General features: G+C 39.7%; 2 protein-coding genes across 2 annotated transcripts in view; both read right to left on the bottom strand.

Moving 5' to 3' along the window:
* Window positions 1-3,863, bottom strand: part of LOC142142546 (uncharacterized) — a 144,595-nt gene extending 140,732 nt beyond the window's left edge. The window contains exon 1 of the mRNA XM_075200424.1: window positions 3,599-3,863. Coding sequence (XP_075056525.1) covers window positions 3,599-3,775 — 177 coding nt within the window. The 5' untranslated portion in view covers window positions 3,776-3,863. The remainder of the gene's footprint in view (window positions 1-3,598) is intronic.
* A 960-nt stretch (window positions 3,864-4,823) lies between these two features.
* Window positions 4,824-21,098, bottom strand: part of LOC142142544 (pancreatic secretory granule membrane major glycoprotein GP2-like) — a 71,823-nt gene continuing 55,548 nt past the window's right edge. The window contains exons 4-7 of the mRNA XM_075200423.1: window positions 18,906-19,148; window positions 18,432-18,588; window positions 16,884-16,947; window positions 4,824-4,933 (exon numbers count right to left, since the gene is read on the bottom strand). Of these exons, the coding sequence (XP_075056524.1) occupies window positions 4,824-4,933; window positions 16,884-16,947; window positions 18,432-18,588; window positions 18,906-19,148 (574 nt within the window). The remainder of the gene's footprint in view (window positions 4,934-16,883; window positions 16,948-18,431; window positions 18,589-18,905; window positions 19,149-21,098) is intronic.

Here is a 21,098-nt window from a genome sequence, read left to right as displayed (position 1 = left end):
CACCCAGTATATGCTGCAGAGGATGTAGGAGCAGCCATATGTGCAGTGGAATTGAGACCAGTTGGAGGAGGTATTGTGGCCCCGGTACCAAATTGGGTACCGGGGCCATTCCACTACGCAGTCCAGAAAGCTACCTCGGTGCAATGTTTTGGACTAAAAACAATATTGTGAGGTGTGAGGTGTTCAGAATAGACTGGAAATTAGTGGAAATGATTGTTATTGAATGTTATTGAGGTTAATAATAGCGTAGGAGTGGAAAAAAAAACCAAAAACTGGATTTTAGTGCTTTTTATGCTTTTTTAAAAATAAATCAGAACCCAAAACCCTAAATCAGAACCAAAATCTTTCGTCAGGTGTTTTGGCAAAACAAATCAGAACCTAAAACCTCAAGCTAATCAAAACCCAAAACACTAAAAGTGCCCGGTGCACACCCCTAGTAATATGTAGAAATGAAGCAGCAGTAATGGGGCAGTGCAATGTATACACTGTGAATAATTCCATTACTCCTGATAATATCATCCATTATACTGGGATTCCAGGTGTCTCTCTTGTTAGTTAAATCAACAGCCCAGGGTTGTCAGAAGAGCCCAATTCTTTGAGCGTGAAAGATGTATTCTGTGCCTCCCTATAGAGATATCAGTCCTGTGGTTACCATTCTGTAGCCCAAAAAATCATCTCTGTCAGGCACTGGGGCATTTTCAATTATTGGTGACTGCATTAATTTGGAGCCAACAATACTATCGATGCTGCTACAGAACAGTATGTCCAGAATGTCCGACCATGTAAATCTCAATTTATGTAGATACCAGGGCTGGTACATTCTAGTGGGTTCATTAATCATTCAGGTACAACATGATCTGGATGCAAACTCACACTGTGCGTACAACCATTCTGATATACAGCTAAAGTTTCACCCCCAATATCATGCTTTGGAAGCACCAGCAATAGCCACATAGATGGCCTGAGTCATTAAGGAGAGCAAAGCGTAAATAGGAGTAACTTTGCACCTGGACAAAACCATGTTGCATTGGAGGGGGAGGTAAATGTAAAATGTGAGGACAGATTTATGGTTGGAGTAGTCCATGTCCTAGATCAACTTTACATTTCAGTATAAAATTAAAGCTATTAAGTATTTGTGTGCTGCATGAAAAAACAGCCATTATTTATCTTATGTGCAGAATAATAAACTAATTTGTACCCCTTGCAGTGTAACATGACTCAGGCCAGAATGCCTAGAGAGCAGGGCTGCAGGAAAGGTAATTGGTAACACAATAGGAACCCATAGTGAGCTGTGTGGTGCCATCATATCTGGACTGGCCCGGTCCTATGTTGGGCAGCACAGTGGCTAAGTGGTTAGCACTTCTGCCTCACACCACTATGGCCTTATCTCTGTGGAGTTTGTATGCTCTCCCCGTGTTTGCACGGGTTTCCTCTGGGTGCTCCGGTTTCCTTCCACACTCCAAGAACATACTGATAAGTTAATTGGCTGCTAACAAATTGACCCTAGTCTGTGTGTGTGTGTGTGTGTGTGTATGTGTATGTGTGTGTGTGTGTATGTGTATGTTAGGGAATTTATACTGTAAGCCCCAATGGGGCAGGGACTGATGTGAGCGAGTTCTCTGTACAGCGCAGGGGGGTTATTTGCACTATAGAAATAAATGGTGATGATGATGATCTGCAATTCATTGCGAGACGTTTCTCTATAATATTTGAATAAATATCTAACATTTTTATTAATATGTGGACTTAGTGTAAAGCTATTTTTTATGATCTATAAATTGTGTTTCATTTTATTTATTATTTCTGGAGGCAAGAAAAAGGCTCTAGTGTGATTGTTTATTGGCCTTGTGAACGGTGATGGTTTATTATTTTCTATTATTTCTCTGAACATATACATATATATTTATTTTTATATATATATTTCTATTCTTTGATATGTGTACATATTGTACAGATGAACTGACGGCTCGCTCACTATTTTTATCTCAGTGGAGCAGTGAGAGCACTTAGCTAATTTGTTGTCTACCTTGTTTGGCTTTTTTAGAATAGCTCCACTTATTAATATTTACCTTGCACATTATTAGAAAAAAAATTACACACACTAAACAATATTACCAACCCTAAATATTATAATTACCCCATATAACATTAATCACTACATCTTCCAAAAGCTGATGCAGTCAGTAACAGAGCCACATGTAGAGAGGGGAGGGGTGGAGCAGACAGGCTGGAGGACGGGAAACAGGTGGAGGGGTGTGACTAGAAGGGAAGGCAGCTCATTGGTTGCTGGTCCCAGGGGAGGAGACAGCGACAGAGCCACATGTAGAGAGGGGAGGGGTGGAGCAGACAGGCTGGAGGATGGGAAACAGGTGGAGGGGTGTGACTAGAAAGGAAGGCAGCTCATTGGTTGCTGGTCCCAGGGGAGGAGACAGCGACAGAGCCACATGTAGAAAGGGAAGTGGTGGGGCAGACAGGCTGGAGGAGGGGAGGTAGTAGGAGAGGGGATGACTGAGATGGAGAAGAGAGATGGAGGATGAGAGACAGGGGGATGGGCATGGCTAGAAAGGAAGGCAATTAATTTATGGCTGTTCCCAGGAGAGTAGCCAGCCACTGGGATATACAGCAATGGCGCCAGCCCTCTTTAGGACAGGCCTGGCTCTGATAAAGATTAGATTAGAGCTAAGCAAGAAATACATCTTTTCACTTATTTCCTATTTCTCTTAAATACATCTGGAACATATTTTGGAACTCTACCTACAATGCCCAGATGAACTGAATCTTGGCTGAGACATTACTATGTTCTCGATTCACTAAGTGCAGAGCTGCTGCAGGAGCAGGACCAGATCCTAAGGGACTCAGGTCACCCCCATCCGACCCCCTGGTGCTGACTAATGCCTCTTACTTTGTGTGGAGCAGGTATGGAGAGTGCCATCTTCTGCTCCTCAGACAAGGATTGTAGACATGGGCTGTGATATTAAAGCCCAGCAGCACACTCTCTGTGTATCACAATCATGGGCAGGTAAGAAGCTGTCTCCGTTGCCCCTCCATGTCAGTAGTTCAATTTGCCAGCGCTGTGAGCAGTATAAAAACACTTAGACAATTAGTCTAAGATTCATGGGTAACTCCATAAACCTTGGAACTCATGCCGACCGTTTATGTCTACCTAGTGGTAGTGTCAATATATTTGCAAGTATTAGTATCGTGAGCTTAATGAAAATTGTGACATTTTTACAGGTAGATAATATCAGGTGCTCCTGAAAATATTGAATGCAAGTGACATGTTGATGATTCTTGTTACCATGGACTAGCTGTCTGCTTGGAACATATCTTAGAGGCAAGAGGTGATATTTTACTGTTAGAACCCGTCCTGGTTTATTCTGAATGAGCAACAGAACTCAACACAAAAGTTTCTTTACATTGTTTAGTTTATGTGTTTATTGTATTATGTCATCTACAGAAATCTGAGACTCTGGTACCTGCTGGCAATCTGGAAAGTAGAAGTAGCGATTAGTAAGGATAGATGAGGAAATTACAATTGTATCACTTTGACATTTCCATGGAAAAACTACATTCAACCTCGTGAAAATAAATATTTTACCGTAACGAAGTTTCCGCACAATCCAGCGTCTGCTTTTACTTGAATACTCCACACCCTCAGGTTGTTGATAACACCAGGATACGTGTAGGTGCAGGCACTGGAGGTGTTCATCAGATGGGAGGTATTATAGTCATACCCACGTTGCTCAAGTAGGCTCACATTGACTGATGCCACCATTATGCCACCACCACAGCTCACTGTAGGGATCAAGTCTGCACATGCTGGAAACACAAATAAACACTATATTTAGATGAAACACTCAGATACATGTATCTCACAGGGATCACTCAGATCAGTATTCTGGGACACTGTGCTCCAGAAAGTAACACAAGCAGTTTCCTCTGGTCCCTGGATCACACTGTCCCTTATGTGAGCAGCAGAGCTGTGCCGGCACCAAGACCACCGACCTTCCAGGGCAGTTACTGCCATCTGACCACCCCTAGAGTATAACTTCTCCAGCATGTACAAGGCTTAATAGTAGTTACCAGATACATTTCTGGAGTTTATTCTGATATAGGCGCTTTCAACACATGCTCTGAGGACATATTTGGGAAGACGGGAACTAGATCTTTATATTAATACAGGATACAATAGCAGAGACTTGCACATGTTAGGGACATAGAGGTATAGGGGTCTAGAATCCTCCTGATGAACAGAAATAAACAAAACAAACACTGCACATACAAACTATAACCCACAAACAGAGCTGCATTAATACATTAGTGGACCCAGAGCAGAGATCACATCAGTGGGTCTCAAACCCATTAGAAAAACTTGAGGGGTAACAGACAACTATATAAAGACCAAACTACTTGTAGTAATTACACCATGTAAAGGTTCCTACAGTTACAGAATTTGGATTATTTTCGCACTATTTGCATGACTCAGGACAGTGTAGCTCAGAAGAGACTCATCTCTTTAAAAACTGGATTTCCTGTCATCTTACAATACCAGGGAGCTGATATAGCACCTAATCTAGAAATCTTCTTGTGAAGATACCAGGTTTAACTGACCCAATTATACCCACTTCACGCTGGCTGGCCATCCAGGGGTGCCTCACCATACCAGGTAACCTAAAGCCACTCAGATAAATGTAGTTAGAAAGGTACATTATGTTTATTGTAATAAAAACAATCACTAGAATTCTACACACAAACAGTAAATAAATGCCAGACAGATTTACCATATTTTCTGCCCCTTACTCCACTATTTTAAAGAGGTACATTCAACTGGATGACCTGACTTGCTGAATCCCAGCCAAGCGGCCTGACAACCTCTCCTTTACTCCCTTGTTCCCCTGCTGGGCTGACACCAAGGTGTCTAGCTGAGTGCAACCTGAGGCAATGGGGACATATTCAGGTTAATTAAAGGGCAAGTCACACTCCCAGTATTAATCCCGTACAAGCTTTTTCAGCCAGAACTAGCTCTCAGCTGATCAGGACTTCCTGTACAGAAAGGAGTGGGGGATGAATGCAGTTATAGCCCTCTCACCTGTATCCGTGAACTGGACCCCAGCCTATCCTTACTCATAACCTACCTGGCTTCAATGTAAGAACAATGTATAACTGCAATATCAACAGTATACATTTTTACAAGTAGTAAGATAGAATTAAAAAGTCTACTATATAGACATTGCTGCAATGTCCCATTATCCCCATTTAATGAGACAGTGCACTTGCACTCTGGTCAGCTGGGAAACACTAACAGGACTTTAAAAAGTGCATGTTGTTATGCTCCACCTTTTGTGGGAAACGAGGGACAGGCTGGTTGAGGTGAGATCAACCCCGTTTCATCACACCCCTCTCCAGTCTACATTACTGGGAAGTTTTATCTTGGTCTCATGTGTTGATGGGTCCAGGTGAAATGTCCACTTTTCCATTTGCTAACATTAAATGCAGGTGCACAATTAGTACTAAACCATAGTAACCAGTCAGACATCAGATGTCATTGTCTATCTCTCACCATAGACATAAGGGGACATTGCTGAGTGCTCTGGTTCTGTGTGAATATTACACATAAATGCAGGGTTAGTAATGAGACTATTCACTGATATTATTATTATTATCGTTTATTTGTTAGGCGCCACAAGATTTCCGCAGCGTCGTACACAAAGCAAACAGTAGACGATACAGGGTGAGACAGTACAGAACAATAGACAAAAATACCAATACTTCAGAAACTCCAGGCAGGTTAATGCAGTAGAGGCGGAGTAGAAGAACAGGTGTGGAGACAAGAGGGAAGAAGGCCCTGCTCATACGAGCTTACATCCTAAGGGTGGGTGAAACGAAACAGACACAATAGGAGGAAGTTGAAGTATGGGGAGAAGGACCGGGAGGAGAGAGGGTAGAACGTTAGGTGAAGATGCTGGGTTAGGTAGAAGGTTGGTAGGCTTTGAGGAACAGGTGAGTTTTGAGTGCTCGCTTGAAGGAGCACAGATTAGGAGAGAGACGGATGGAGCGAGGGAGGTCGTTCCACTGAAGGGGGCAGCTCGGGAGAAGTCTTGGATTCTGGAGTGGGAAGTGGTGATTAGAGTGGAGGAGAGGCGGCGGTCATTGGCTGAGCGCAGGGAGCGGGCAGGAGTGTGAATGGAGAGGAGGTTAGAGATATAAGGGGCAGTAGACTGAGAGAGAGCCTTGTAAGTGGTGGTGAGGAGTTTGAAAAGGATTCTGTAGGGGAAGGGGAGCCAGTGTAAGGCAAGACAGAGAGGGGAGGCAGAGGAGGAGCGGCGTGAAAGGAAGATGAGTCTTGCAGCCGCATTGAGTATAGAGCGGAGGGGTGCGAAATGGGAGTCACTGATAGGTGGAATTATTACTGGTCAGAGTGTGATTCCTGGATACAGATAACACTATACCAGAGACAGCACCATGCTGCAGGGAGGGACGGGACAGACAATGTTCAGCTCTTTATAATCTACAGCTGGATGGTTAATCCATACTTTCAAAGTACATAATAATGGTTCACCAGAAGAAAATTTCAGTGTACATTATATTTCACCAGCCTCCTTCATAAATAATAATAATAATAATAATCAATGGTTTTATTTAGTAATTTGCTTATAATTTATTTATTTATTACAGATCTAATATTAGGTATAAAAAAGCTACAGGCCATCTGTAACAGCATGAAGTGACTTCCACCTTCTCCTAGTCCAGGACAAGAGTCCTTGACATATAAACCCTCCTGGGAAGTCCTGTGATGAATAGATACAGGTTCTGCCATAACAAGGAATTATATTTGATGGAATCTTGAACATGTATTGTGATAATAGTTAGAAACAGCAATAAACATTGTATTCTTGTCATTAAACAACACTTTACCAGATTGTAGGAACTGTGACATAACTTGTATAATAATCTGAATTCTGTTATCCACCCTCTGTCACTTGTATAAAACAATGTATCACATGTATAATATTCCCTGTACAGTAAGTTATTATCATTTAGGGCCAACCAGGAACCATTGTATAATACCATCGCTATAAAGGCATCCATTCAGAGAATCATCAGCAGCATTTTTTTATATAGCGCCAGCAATTCCATAGCGTTTTACAATTGGGAGAATCACATGACCCTCCACAATCTGTGTGTTGGTAGAGCTGCTAATTATTTTTAAAACGTTGACAGTTACATCCAACTCATTGGTAACTTAAAGACTTGAAGATTTAAACCCCGGCAACTAGTGGTAATATAAGCTCAAAATTACATCATTTTACAAATGTGTCAATTTTAAGTAAAACCAGATCCAAAACCAAAACACAGAGGTCAGCGCACATCTCTATATATTAGGAAGGTGTCGTATTGTCTCACAGCTGTATGTAAATATAGAGGACACAAGGGCAGGGGAAATATATCTCCTGTTAGATTGAGAACATCATGAAGTCTAATTTCACTGCAATTGTCACTGGAATAATGGTGCAAAATGTGACAGCCAATCACTGTGTATCTATTACCTACACTAACACCACCACCCAGAGTATTACTTATGAATAAACATGAATATACATTTATTTTAAAAGTGAACAATATAAAAGATAAATGACTTACTATTACATTGTGTTACTGTAAGAAAGAAAGAGAAAGAAAAACAGATTTTATTAATAATTCCAGTTTTTTTCTCCTATTGTTGTTATATTTTACTCCCCAAAAATAATTGCAATACAGTCATAGCAAACTGATTTGTCATTTATTTTCTTTAAACAATGATAATCTTACAGTTGTTCTTCACATTAAGTACGATATTAATGCAGAATGTGTGAGTGTGTGATATTAATGCAAAATGTGTGAGTGTGCGATATTAATGCAGAATGTGTAAGTGTGCGATATTAGTGCAGAATGTGTAAGTGTGTGATATTGATGCAGAATGTCTGAGTGTGTGATATTAATGCAGAATGTGTGAGTGTGGTATTAATGCAGAATGTGTGAGTGTGCGATATTAGTGCAGATTGTGTGATAGTGCGATATTAATGCAGCATGTGTTAGTTTGATATTGATGCAGAATGTGTGAGTGTGTGATATTAATGCAGAATGTGTGAGTGTGCGATATTAGTGCAGAATGTGTGAGTGTGTGATATTAGTGCAGAATGTGTGAGTGTGTGATATTGATGCAGAATGTGTGAGTGTGTGAAATTCATGCAGAATGTGTGAGTGTGTGATATTGATGCAGAATGTGTGTGTGATAATAATGCAGAATGTGTGAGTGTGGTATTAATGCAGAATGTGTGAGTGTGGTATTAATGCAGAATGTGTGAGTGTGGTAATAATGCAGAATGTGTGAGTGTGCGAAATTAGTGCAGAATGTGTGAGTGTGCGATATTAGTGCAGAATGTGTGAGTGTGGTATTAATGCAGAATGTGTGAGTGTGGTATTAATGCAGAATGTGTGAGTGTAGTATTAATGCAGAATGTGTGAGTGTGGAATTAGTGCAGAATGTGTGAGTGTGTGATATTGATGCAGAATGTGTGAGTGTGTGAATTTCATGCAGAATGTGTGAGTGTGTGATATTGATGCAGAATGTGCGAGTGTGTGAAATTCATGCAGAATGTGTGAATGTGATATTGATGCAGAATGTGTGAGTGTGTGAAATTCATGCAGAATGTGTAAGTGTGTGATATTGATGCAGAATGTGTGAGTGTGTGAAATCCATGCAGAATGTGTGTGTGGTATTAATGCAGAAAGTGTGAGTGTGCGATATTAGTGCAGAATGTGTGAGAGTGCGATATTAATGCAGAATGTGTGAGTTTGATATTGATGCAGAATGTGTGAGTGTGTGATATTAATGCAGAATGTGTGAGTGTGCGATATTAGTGCAGAATATGTGAGTGTACGATATTAGTGCAGAATGTGTGAGTGTGTGATATTAGTGCAGAATGTGTGAGTGTGTGATATTGATGCAGAATGTGTGAGTGTGTGAAATTCATGCAGAATGTGTGAGTGTGTGATATTGATGCAGAATGTGTGTGTGATATTAATGCAGAATGTGTGAGTGTGGTATTAATGCAGAATGTGTGAGTGTGGTATTAATGCAGAATGTGTGAGTGTGCGAAATTAGTGCAGAATGTGTGAGTGTGCGATATTAGTGCAGAATGTGTGAGTGTGGTATTAATGCAGAATGTGTGAGTGTGCTATTAATGCAGAATGTGTGAGTGTGCTATTAATGCAGAATGTGTGAGTGTGGTATTAGTGCAGATTGTGTGAGTGTGTGATATTGATGCAGAATGTGTGAGTGTGTGAATTTCATGCAGAATGTGTGTGTGTGTGTGTTATATTGATGCAGAATGTGCGAGTGTGTGAAATTCATGCAGAATGTGTGAATGTGATATTGATGCAGAATGTGTGAGTGTGCGATATTAGTGCAGAATGTGTGAGTGTGTGATATTAATGCAGAATGTGTGAGTGTGCGATATTAATGCAGAATGTGTGAGTGTGCGATATTAGTGCAGAATGTGTGAGTGTGTGATATTAGTGCAGAATGTGTGAGTGTGTGATATTGATGCAGAATGTGTGAGTGTGTGAAACTCATGCAGAATGTGTGTGTGATATTAATGCAGAATGTGTGAGTGTGGTATTAATGCAGAATGTGTGAGTGTGCAATATTAGTGCAGAATGTGTGAGAGTGCGATATTAATGCAGAATGTGTGAGTTTGATATTAATGCAGAATGTGTGAGTGTGTGATATAAATGCAGAATGTGTGAGTGTGCGATATTAGTGCAGAATGTGTGAGTGTGCGATATTAGTGCAAAATGTGTGAGTGTGTGATATTAGTGCAGAATGTGTGAGTGTGTGATATTGATGCAGCATGTGTGAGTGTGTGAAATTCATGCAGAATGTGTGAGTGTGTGATATTGATGCAGAATGTGTGTGTGATATTAATACAGAATGTGTGAGTGTGGTATTAATGCAGAATGTGTGAGTGTGGTATTAATGCAGAATGTGTTAGTGTGGTATTAATGCAGAATGTGTGAGTGTGCGAAATTAGTGCAGAATGTGTGAGTGTGCGATATTAGTGCAGAATGTGTGAGTGTGGTATTAATGCAGAATGTGTGAGTGTGGTATTAATGCAGAATGTGTGAGTGTGGTATTAATGCGAATGTGTGAGTGTGGTATTAGTGCAGAATGTGTGAGTGTGAGATATTGATGCAGAATGTGTGAGTGTGTGAATTTCATGCAGAATGTGTGTGTGTGTTATATTGATGCAGAATGTGCGAGTGTGTGAAATTCATGCAGAATGTGTGAGTGTGTGATATTAGTGCAGAATGTGTGAGTGTGTGATATTGATGCAGAATGTGTGAGTGTGTGATATTGATGCAGAATGTGTGTGTGATATTAATGCAGAATGTGTGAGTGTGGTATTAATGCAGAATGTGTGAGTGTGGTATTAATGCAGAATGTGTGAGTGTGGTATTAATGCAGAATGTGTGAGTGTGCGAAATTAGTGCAGAATGTGTGAGTGTGCGAAATTAGTGCAGAATGTGTGAGTGTGCAATATTAGTGCAGAATGTGTGAGTGTTGTATTAATGCAGAATGTGTGAGTGTGGTATTAATGCAGAATGTGTGAGTGTGGTATTAGTGCAGATTGTGTGAGTGTGTTATATTGATGCAGAATGTGCGAGTGTGTGAAATTCATGCAGAATGTGTGAATGTGATATTGATGCAGAATGTGTGAGTGTGCGATATTAGTGCAGAATGTGTGAGTGTGTGATATTAATGCAGAATGTGTGAGTGTGCGATATTAATGCAGAATGTGTGAGTGTGTGATATTAGTGCAGAATGTGTGAGTGTGTGAGATTAGTGCAGAATGTGTGAGTGTGTGATATTGATGCAGAATGTGTAAGTGTGTGAAATTCATGCAGAGTGTGTGGTATTAATGCAGAATGTGTGAGTGTGCAATATTAGTGCAGAATGTGTGAGAGTGCGATATTAATGCAGAATGTGTGAGTTTGATATTGATGCAGAATGTGTGAGTGTGTAATATAAATGCAGAATGTGTGAGTGTGCGATATTAGTGCAGAATGTGTGAGTGTGCGATATTAGTGCAGAATGTGTGAGTGTGTGATATTAGTGCAGAATGTGTGAGTGTGTGATATGGATGCAGAATGTGTGAGTGTGTGAAATTCATGCAGAATGTGTGAGTGTGTGATATTAATGCAGAATGTGTATGTGATATTAATACAGAATGTGTGAGTGTGGTATTAATGCAGAATGTGTGAGTGTGGTATTAATGCAGAATGTGTTAGTGTGGTATTAATGCAGAATGTGTGAGTGTGCGAAATTAGTGCAGAATGTGTGAGTGTGCGATAGTAGTGCAGAATGTGTGAGTGTGGTATTAATGCAGAATGTGTAAGTGTGGTATTAATGCAGAATGTGTGAGTGTGTGATATTGATGCAGAATGTGTGAGTGTGTGAAATTCATGCAGAATGTGTGAGTGTGTGATATTGATGCAGAATGTGTGTGTGATATTAATACAGAATGCGTGAGTGTGGTATTAATGCAGAATGTGGGAGTGTGGTATTAATGCAGAATGTGTTAGTGTGGTATTAATGCAGAATGTGTGAGTGTGCGAAATTAGTGCAGAATGTGTAAGTGTGCGATATTAGTGCAGAATGTGTGAGTGTGGTATTAATGCAGAATGTGTAAGTGTGGTATTAATGCAAAATGAGTGAGTGTGGTATTAATGCAGAATGTGTGAGTGTGCGAAATTAGTGCAGAATGTGTGAGTGCGATATTAGTGCAGAATGTGTGAGTATGGTATTAATGTAGAATGTGTGAGTGTGGTATTAATGCAGAATGTGTGAGTGTGGTATTAGTGCAGAATGTTTGAGTGTGTGATATTGATGCAGAATATGTGAGTGTGTGAAATTCATGCAGAATGTGTGAGTGTGTGATATTGATGCAGAATATGTGAGTGTGTGAATATCATGCAGAATGTGTGAGTGTGTGATATTGATGCAGAATGTGTGAGTGTGTGAAATTCATGCATAATGTGTGTGTGATATTAATGCAGAATGTGTGAGTGTGGTATTAATGCAGAATGTGTGAGTGTGCGATATTAGTGCAGAATGTGTGAGAGTGCGATATTAATGCAGAATGTGTGAGTTTGATATTTATGCAGAATGTGTGAGTGTGTGAAATTCATGCAGAATGTGTGAGTGTGTGATATTGATGTAGAATGTGTGTGTGATATTAATGCAGAATGTGTGAGTGTGGTATTAATGCAGAATGTGTGAGTGTGGTATTAATGCAGAATGTGTGAGTGTGCGATATTAGTGCAGAATGTGTGAGTGTGCGATATTAGTGCAGAATGTATAAGTGTGTGATATTAGTGCAGAATGTGTGAGTGTGTGATATTGATGCAGAATGTGTGAGTGTGGTATTAATGCAGAATGTGTGAGTGTGCGATATTAATGCAGAATGTGTGAGTGTGTGAAATTCATGCAGAATGTGTGAGTGTGTGATATTGATGCAGAATGTGTGTGTGATATTAATACAGAATGTGTGAGTGTGGTATTAATGCAGAATGTGTGAGTGTGGTATTAATGCAGAATGTGTTAGTGTGGTATTAATGCAGAATGTGTGAGTGTGCGAAATTAGTGCAGAATGTGTGAGTGTGCGATATTAGTGCAGAATGTGTGAGTGTGGTATTAATGCAGAATGTGTGAGTGTGGTATTAATGCAGAATGTGTGAGTGTGGTATTAATGCGAATGTGTGAGTGTGGTATTAGTGCAGAATGTGTGAGTGTGAGATATTGATGCAGAATGTGTGAGTGTGTGAATTTCATGCAGAATGTGTGTGTGTGTTATATTGATGCAGAATGTGCGAGTGTGTGAAATTCATGCAGAATGTGTGAGTGTGTGATATTAGTGCAGAATGTGTGAGTGTGTGATATTGATGCAGAATGTGTGAGTGTGTGATATTGATGCAGAATGTGTGTGTGATATTAATGCAGAATGTGTGAGTGTGGTATTAATGCAGAATGTGTGAGTGTGGTATTAATGCAGAATGTGTGAGTGTGGTATTAATGCAGAATGTGTGAGTGTGCGAAATTAGTGCAGAATGTGTGAGTGTGCGAAATTAGTGCAGAATGTGTGAGTGTGCAATATTAGTGCAGAATGTGTGAGTGTTGTATTAATGCAGAATGTGTGAGTGTGGTATTAATGCAGAATGTGTGAGTGTGGTATTAGTGCAGATTGTGTGAGTGTGTTATATTGATGCAGAATGTGCGAGTGTGTGAAATTCATGCAGAATGTGTGAATGTGATATTGATGCAGAATGTGTGAGTGTGCGATATTAGTGCAGAATGTGTGAGTGTGTGATATTAATGCAGAATGTGTGAGTGTGCGATATTAGTGCAGAATGTGTGAGTGTGTGATATTAATGCAGAATGTGTGAGTGTGTGATATTAGTGCAGAATGTGTGAGTGTGTGAGATTAGTGCAGAATGTGTGAGTGTGTGATATTGATGCAGAATGTGTAAGTGTGTGAAATTCATGCAGAGTGTGTGGTATTAATGCAGAATGTGTGAGTGTGCAATATTAGTGCAGAATGTGTGAGAGTGCGATATTAATGCAGAATGTGTGAGTTTGATATTGATGCAGAATGTGTGAGTGTGTAATATAAATGCAGAATGTGTGAGTGTGCGATATTAGTGCAGAATGTGTGAGTGTGCGATATTAGTGCAGAATGTGTGAGTGTGTGATATTAGTGCAGAATGTGTGAGTGTGTGATATGGATGCAGAATGTGTGAGTGTGTGAAATTCATGCAGAATGTGTGAGTGTGTGATATTAATGCAGAATGTGTATGTGATATTAATACAGAATGTGTGAGTGTGGTATTAATGCAGAATGTGTGAGTGTGGTATTAATGCAGAATGTGTTAGTGTGGTATTAATGCAGAATGTGTGAGTGTGCGAAATTAGTGCAGAATGTGTGAGTGTGCGATATTAGTGCAGAATGTGTGAGTGTGGTATTAATGCAGAATGTGTAAGTGTGGTATTAATGCAGAATGTGTGAGTGTGTGATATTGATGCAGAATGTGTGAGTGTGTGAAATTCATGCAGAATGTGTGAGTGTGTGATATTGATGCAGAATGTGTGTGTGATATTAATACAGAATGCGTGAGTGTGGTATTAATGCAGAATGTGGGAGTGTGGTATTAATGCAGAATGTGTTAGTGTGGTATTAATGCAGAATGTGTGAGTGTGCGAAATTAGTGCAGAATGTGTAAGTGTGCGATATTAGTGCAGAATGTGTGAGTGTGGTATTAATGCAGAATGTGTAAGTGTGGTATTAATGCAGAATGAGTGAGTGTGGTATTAATGCAGAATGTGTGAGTGTGCGAAATTAGTGCAGAATGTGTGAGTGCGATATTAGTGCAGAATGTGTGAGTATGGTATTAATGTAGAATGTGTGAGTGTGGTATTAATGCAGAATGTGTGAGTGTGGTATTAGTGCAGAATGTTTGAGTGTGTGATATTGATGCAGAATATGTGAGTGTGTGAAATTCATGCAGAATGTGTGAGTGTGTGATATTGATGCAGAATATGTGAGTGTGTGAATATCATGCAGAATGTGTGAGTGTGTGATATTGATGCAGAATGTGTGAGTGTGGTATTAATGCAGAATGTGTGAGTGTGCGATATTAGTGCAGAATGTGTGAGAGTGCGATATTAATGCAGAATGTGTGAGTTTGATATTTATGCAGAATGTGTGAGTGTGTGAAATTCATGCAAAATGTGTGAGTGTGTGATATTGATGTAGAATGTGTGTGTGATATTAATGCAGAATGTGTGAGTGTGGTATTAATGCAGAATGTGTGAGTGTGGTATTAATGCAGAATGTGTGAGTGTGCGATATTAGTGCAGAATGTGTGAGTGTGCGATATTAGTGCAGAATGTATAAGTGTGTGATATTAGTGCAGAATGTGTGAGTGTGTGATATTGATGCAGAATGTGTGAGTGTGGTATTAATGCAGAATGTGTGAGTGTGCGATATTAATGCAGAATGTGTGAGTGTGTGATATTGATGCAGAATGTGTGTGAGATATTAATACAGAATGTGTGAGTGTGGTTTTAATGCAGAATGTGTGAGTGTGCGATATTAGTGCAGAATGTGTGAGAGTGCGATATTAATGCAGAATGTGTGAGTTTGATATTTATGCAGAATGTGTGAGTGTGTGATATTAATGCAGAATGTGTGAGTGTGTGATATTAGTGCAGAATGTGTGAGTGTGTGATATTAGTGCAGAATGTGTGAGTGTGTGATATTGATGCAGAATGTGTGATTGTGTGAAATTCATGCAGAATGTGTGAGTATGTGATATTGATGTAGAATGTGTGTGTGATATTAATGCAGAATGTGTGAGTGTGGTATTAATGCAGAATGTGTGAGTGTGGTATTAATGCAGAATGTGTGAGTGTGCGATATTAGTGCAGAATGTGTGAGTGTGGTATTAATGCAGAATGTGTGAGTGTGGTATTAATGCAGAATGTGTGACTGTGGCATTAGTGCAGAATGTGTGAGTGTGTGATATTGATGCAGAATGTGTGAGTGTGTGAAATTCATGCAGAATGTGTGAGTGTGATATTTGCTGTTTATGTCTGTAGCTCTAAGTATTGGGCATATCGTGCATGCCTTTGGCTCTCGTTTTGCATTCTATTTGTTGTTCATCTAAATTTATATTGCTAAGTTCTTATATCGAAATATAGAGACTAAACTGTTAACTTAAATACTCAGTGCACACTTAGCTATTCGTTAGATCCTCAGACATAAGAACATTACAATTGAGCTACGAGCTGAGCATTACTACTATAGACTAATATTGGTAAAGATAGATGAAGATATTTTAAAGAGAGAAAATCTGTGCAAAAAACAGGAAAATCATTACAGCAGTAAGAAAACCTCACAGAGAGAAGATTATCTTCAAGGACCACTGGTACACTGGACTATACACTTTACTACACAAAAGGGAGCACTCACCATTGTCAGAGACACTCATATTATAAGCAGCAATAGCTATTTACATTCAACTGACTCCCAGGGCTAGATTTACTAAACTGCGGGTTTGAAAAAGTGGAGATGTTGTCTATAGCAACCAATCAGATTCTAGCTGTCATTTATTTAGTAAATTCTACAAAATGACAGCTAGAATCTGATTGGTTGCTATATGCAACATCTCCACTTTTTCAAACCCGCAGTTTAGTAAATATACTACCCAGAGTGCATCTAAACCACACTCTGACCAGTGGTTGGTGCTGTCTGTTACTTTGTCCATCCCTACACATTTATTTAAATGTATGTCTAATGGAAGAGTTTCTAAAAAATATTATGTAAGTATACACACTACCTATGACAATAGCCATTCCCCCTCCAATGGGATAGATGGGGCCCACAATGGATATTGCACAGGGTGACGCATTTGCAAAGGCCTGTCCTGCTCCCAATCTATCATGTCCCACCTTCTATGGTACTGAACACTCATGTCCCCTTATCAAGTTCTTCATCTGATTAAAACTAATGATCCACATTTAATCAAAGTGAGAGCACAACCTCATTAGGAAGCCTATTTTATAGCCGAAGACAATGTAGCCCTAGATTGTATAATCCCTTTATGGAACCCATGTTATAGCAGAAGACAATGTAGCCCTAGAATGTATAATCCCTTTATGGAACCCATGTTATAGCAGAAGACAATGTAGTCCTAGAATGTATAATCCCTTTATGGAACCCATGTTATAGCAGAAGACAATGTAGTCCTACAAACATAAACATTGCTTTACGGTTCACAATTACCTATAGGATGCAGAGTTTCATTTAGTTGTACAGGAAATGATTCTCCCGACCAGCTATTGTTACACTGTGAGAACAAAAAGAGAACATGTCTTATATTGTCACCTGGACAATCACTAACACACGGACATAGGACAGTGACAATGATTGTACTAAAATAGTAAACACTGATGGGATCTATATGGTAAATAAACCAAGAAGAAGCTAAAATAAGCACTAGAACGACGAACCCACAAGTGAACTTTATGTATTGCTGAACGATGAAGGTCATTATGATGTCTACATAGCAGACACAGTAGATCCCTATCAATCTATAAACTGAATGCATTTCTTTTTAGTTATTCCTATGTTTTAGACTTGGCAATTCATATTTCTTAAATAGTAGTATTTCAAATGCAAAAAAAATATTTTTGATATTCTTTAAGATCACACGAACCTCCAAATTGAATTAGAACACTATATTTTTATAGTTTATATTTTTATATAATTTTGATTAAGTGAGCAGGATGTCGTTGATTTGTGTGTTAAGGATACAAACAGTGAATTAAATTGAAGGATAAACAAAGCTAGGACACTATATAAACTTACAATGTTAACAAGCATGCATGAATTTTCCAAATAATTGGTTAACGCTTGTAAAATATTCCTTTTAGAGATAACAGCTTAACCAATCATATCACACCACAATGATTAGGAATAGCAGAGATAGACACTTATTTTAGCATAAGAAGTTATTAGAAACTGTTCAGAGTTCAGAGTTCACTCCATCAACCAACTATGATGACTTTAGGCTGATTGAAGTGCCCGTTGTACTCTGCTGTGTTGAGCCTTGTTGGAATATAACTTCACGAAAGATTCAAGTTTGAATAGAATTGCTGCAGACATTACAATACACGAAGTATAAGGTACAGCCGGGAAGGTGCAAGCCCTATATTCATTAATGATCTCATGAAGAGTAATATGATTTATATCAGTTAATAGGCAACAAATGTAAATATGCTATTGGTTGCTAAGGATTATAGCACATTTTTAGCGGTGGTAATCATTAAAGCAATTACCACAATTCCAACCCTGAGGACACCTACAAATGAAAAACGAATTTATGAGGAACCGATTTCAATATACTTAGACTTACATGACAGCCGACGCTGCAGATCTCCGATGCCAACACCATGCTGACCGCAACTTATTCCGTATGGTCTGGTCTCCGGCACTAGACGTTTAAGTCATTGCGACTTCTATGAATGTTTATTTACAGCGGCAATGTCGGGACCCCACAGGTTAAGTGTTTAAATACTTAACCTGACATTACGGTAATTTTCTCGCTGGATTTCAGCTCGTAGCTCCCTGAGCCGCGAGCTGAAATCCAGCTAACTATTACCATAATAACGGTAGTAGTTTTTACGCAGTGGGATTTCCTAACAATTGAATTCCTCCCTTCCCGATGTGAGACTAATTATTCATCATGTTTACACTCACACGGTCAGTTTTCTAAAGTGTCCACAATACTGAGGTATTACAGCTGTGAGATACAATAACCCTCTCACTTACCCCAGTACATCCATCACTTATATTACAGAGACGCACGTCACAGAATATATACACTGCATCGTATCCTTGAAATAAGAATGAACTGATTTGGATTCTGGCCTCCTGACTGACTCCATTTGTCAACACAGAGGTTGAAACATCCCCAGATACTGCACAGCTGTTAGTAGAAAACAAATAACATGATCAGATTCTCACATAATACATACATATTACATACATAATACATACATAGTACATACAAGCTGCTATTAGGAGAACAAGTTTGGTATCAGTGTAGTGTCACTACGGGGTGGGCCTGGAGTTTGACTTGTCTATTTGTCTATAAAGAGGCACATTTTTCATGAGTACATATATGCAGATTACATTTTACTAACTAACAACAACTAAAGGTGTGTAGTGTGGCCTCATCTCCATTGGTTGATACCCATCAGCCTGTGTGAGGACCAGGAAATTGCACAAGACATTTTGACTTACCCTCCACTTACAACCTGCACAATATTGGAGTCATTACGGTCATTGGTGGGAGAGGCAACGCAGGTCTCTGCCCTTAAAGCAAATACATTTCCATCCGTTTCTGGAGAAAACAACCCGAGATAGACAATATCTCCAACATACACCATATCGTCTGATGCTATTGGAATAGTGTTTGCAGCATCCTTATACGCAGCCATCGTGACCATGGGTCCTTTATATGGTGTAGATGGTATAATTGTCGTACTGTAAAAACAAAAACACTTCATTCATAAAACTTCAATTTATATTTACAATATTATTGTCATTAAACATCATCTTTTATTTTTTCCAAACTGGCAGAAAGAATTTGATCCCTCCAGGATTGAGGTGAATGTAATGGTGAGTGAGGTTGTGTGTTGTGTGTTGTGTGTTGTGTGTTGTGTTTTCACTCTGTAAATACGACTGTGGTCACAGTGGGTATGTATTTATTTTACTGTATATATTTGCAGATGCACTACAAGTCCCAGCAGACGCTCGATGTGAGGGCATACTGGCATGGCGAGCTCTACAAGTAACAGAATGCTCTGGCAGACAAGGTCATGTTGGTACTTGTAGTTCTACAAGTGCAAATATGTCCAAACAGGTTAGACATTGCAGTTCTTGCTGAGACCTACAGTTCACCAGCAAAACAAAATAACAATTTCAAATTTATTACCCGCACAGCTTATGGTGTGTTTGGGAATAGCTACATAATGTTGAGCTCTAGGAGGGGTACTTTATCATGGTGGGCCAGATACCCCTAGGGAATTCAGCCCCCTGCTGGGACTGAGCAACATTATGACAGCGGGACTTCAGGTTTCCATGTAATACAGTCACCTGCCCAGCGTTTCATAGCCAAATGCTGGAAGCAGCTTTCCTGGGAGGGGGACCCTTTATTTATTTAACATATATTTACATACTTCATCATAATCATCATCATCATCATCAGCACCACAAACCTTTGTTCTCAGGCACCCACAACAGATACAGCTGCTGACAGGAGCATCTGCGTGTTCCTGCAGGTCTTCATCTGACCACACCTATGTGACCACCCCCAGCTGTACACAAGCTGTGTCTTTCCCTCCCGTGTTCTCCTCTCCAGTCATAAGGAGATTGAAGTAGATACTTGCCAACTTTATTTTGGTCACGTCCTGGAGGGCAGAATGGGTGGAGGGGGAAGGGCTTTGTGAGTCGCATCATTTTGGCCCCACCCCCAGTGACTAAATGCATGTTAGAGGTATTTTTTGCAATGGGGGGGCGGGGACCAAATGACGCGTCATGCCGGCTCTAAACTGTCCTGAAGTGGGCAGATGCAGGAGGATGCCTTACTCTTCTGGGATTCCAGGATACCTAACCAGAATTTGGGAGTCTCCCGGACATTCAGCGAGAGTTGCCTTGTATGTGCAAATGTCAGGTGCGACCAATTCATACCATCACGTATTTGCATGTGCTCTCTATGTGGCATACGCACTGAAAATTTGGGCAACTACACTATGCAAATAGGCATATGTCCCACTCTACATCAGCCTCTTAGAAGTTACCAGCTAAAAACTACTGTGTGAGTATATATACAGTATATATAAAATATGATTGGTCAAAGGGAAATCCCCCTTAAGTGGACATTTGTTGCCCTTTGACCTGAGCTGCCGTCCACCAATCTGCCAATGAAGATAGAAGGATTAAACTCAGATGAGATTAATGACCCACACAGTCACTCAGGGCAGAATAGATGTAAGAAAATACTGAGAACTTCCCCTTAGTTAGATGTACTCTCCATCTGAGGCTGAGTAGATTTATATATATTAGGCCTGATTCAATAAGGAAAGTAAGGCAAAAACAAGAGTAAATTTTCTCCTGGACAAACCATGTTACAATACAAGGGGTGCAAATTAGTTTATTATTTTGCACATAAGTTAAATACTGGCTGTTTTTTCATGTAGGACACAAATACCTGATAGCTTTATTTTTACACTGATATTAAAAGATGATCTAGAACATGCCCTCCCCCAACTATAAATCTGTTCTCATATTTTAAATATACCTTCCCTCCAATACAACATCGTTTTGCCAAAGATTAAAGTTACTAATTTTTTGCTTTACTTTCCTTAATGAATCAGGCCCATTATATTCACCACTAAGCACCGTTAGATAATTCCTTTGTATGTAGTTTATAGA

This window comes from Mixophyes fleayi, chromosome 3, assembly GCF_038048845.1.
Source record: "Mixophyes fleayi isolate aMixFle1 chromosome 3, aMixFle1.hap1, whole genome shotgun sequence".
Classification (NCBI taxonomy): Eukaryota; Metazoa; Chordata; class Amphibia; order Anura; family Limnodynastidae; genus Mixophyes; species Mixophyes fleayi.
The sequence above is the reverse complement of the archived record's forward strand: the minus strand, read 5'-3'. Positions and strand labels throughout refer to the sequence as shown.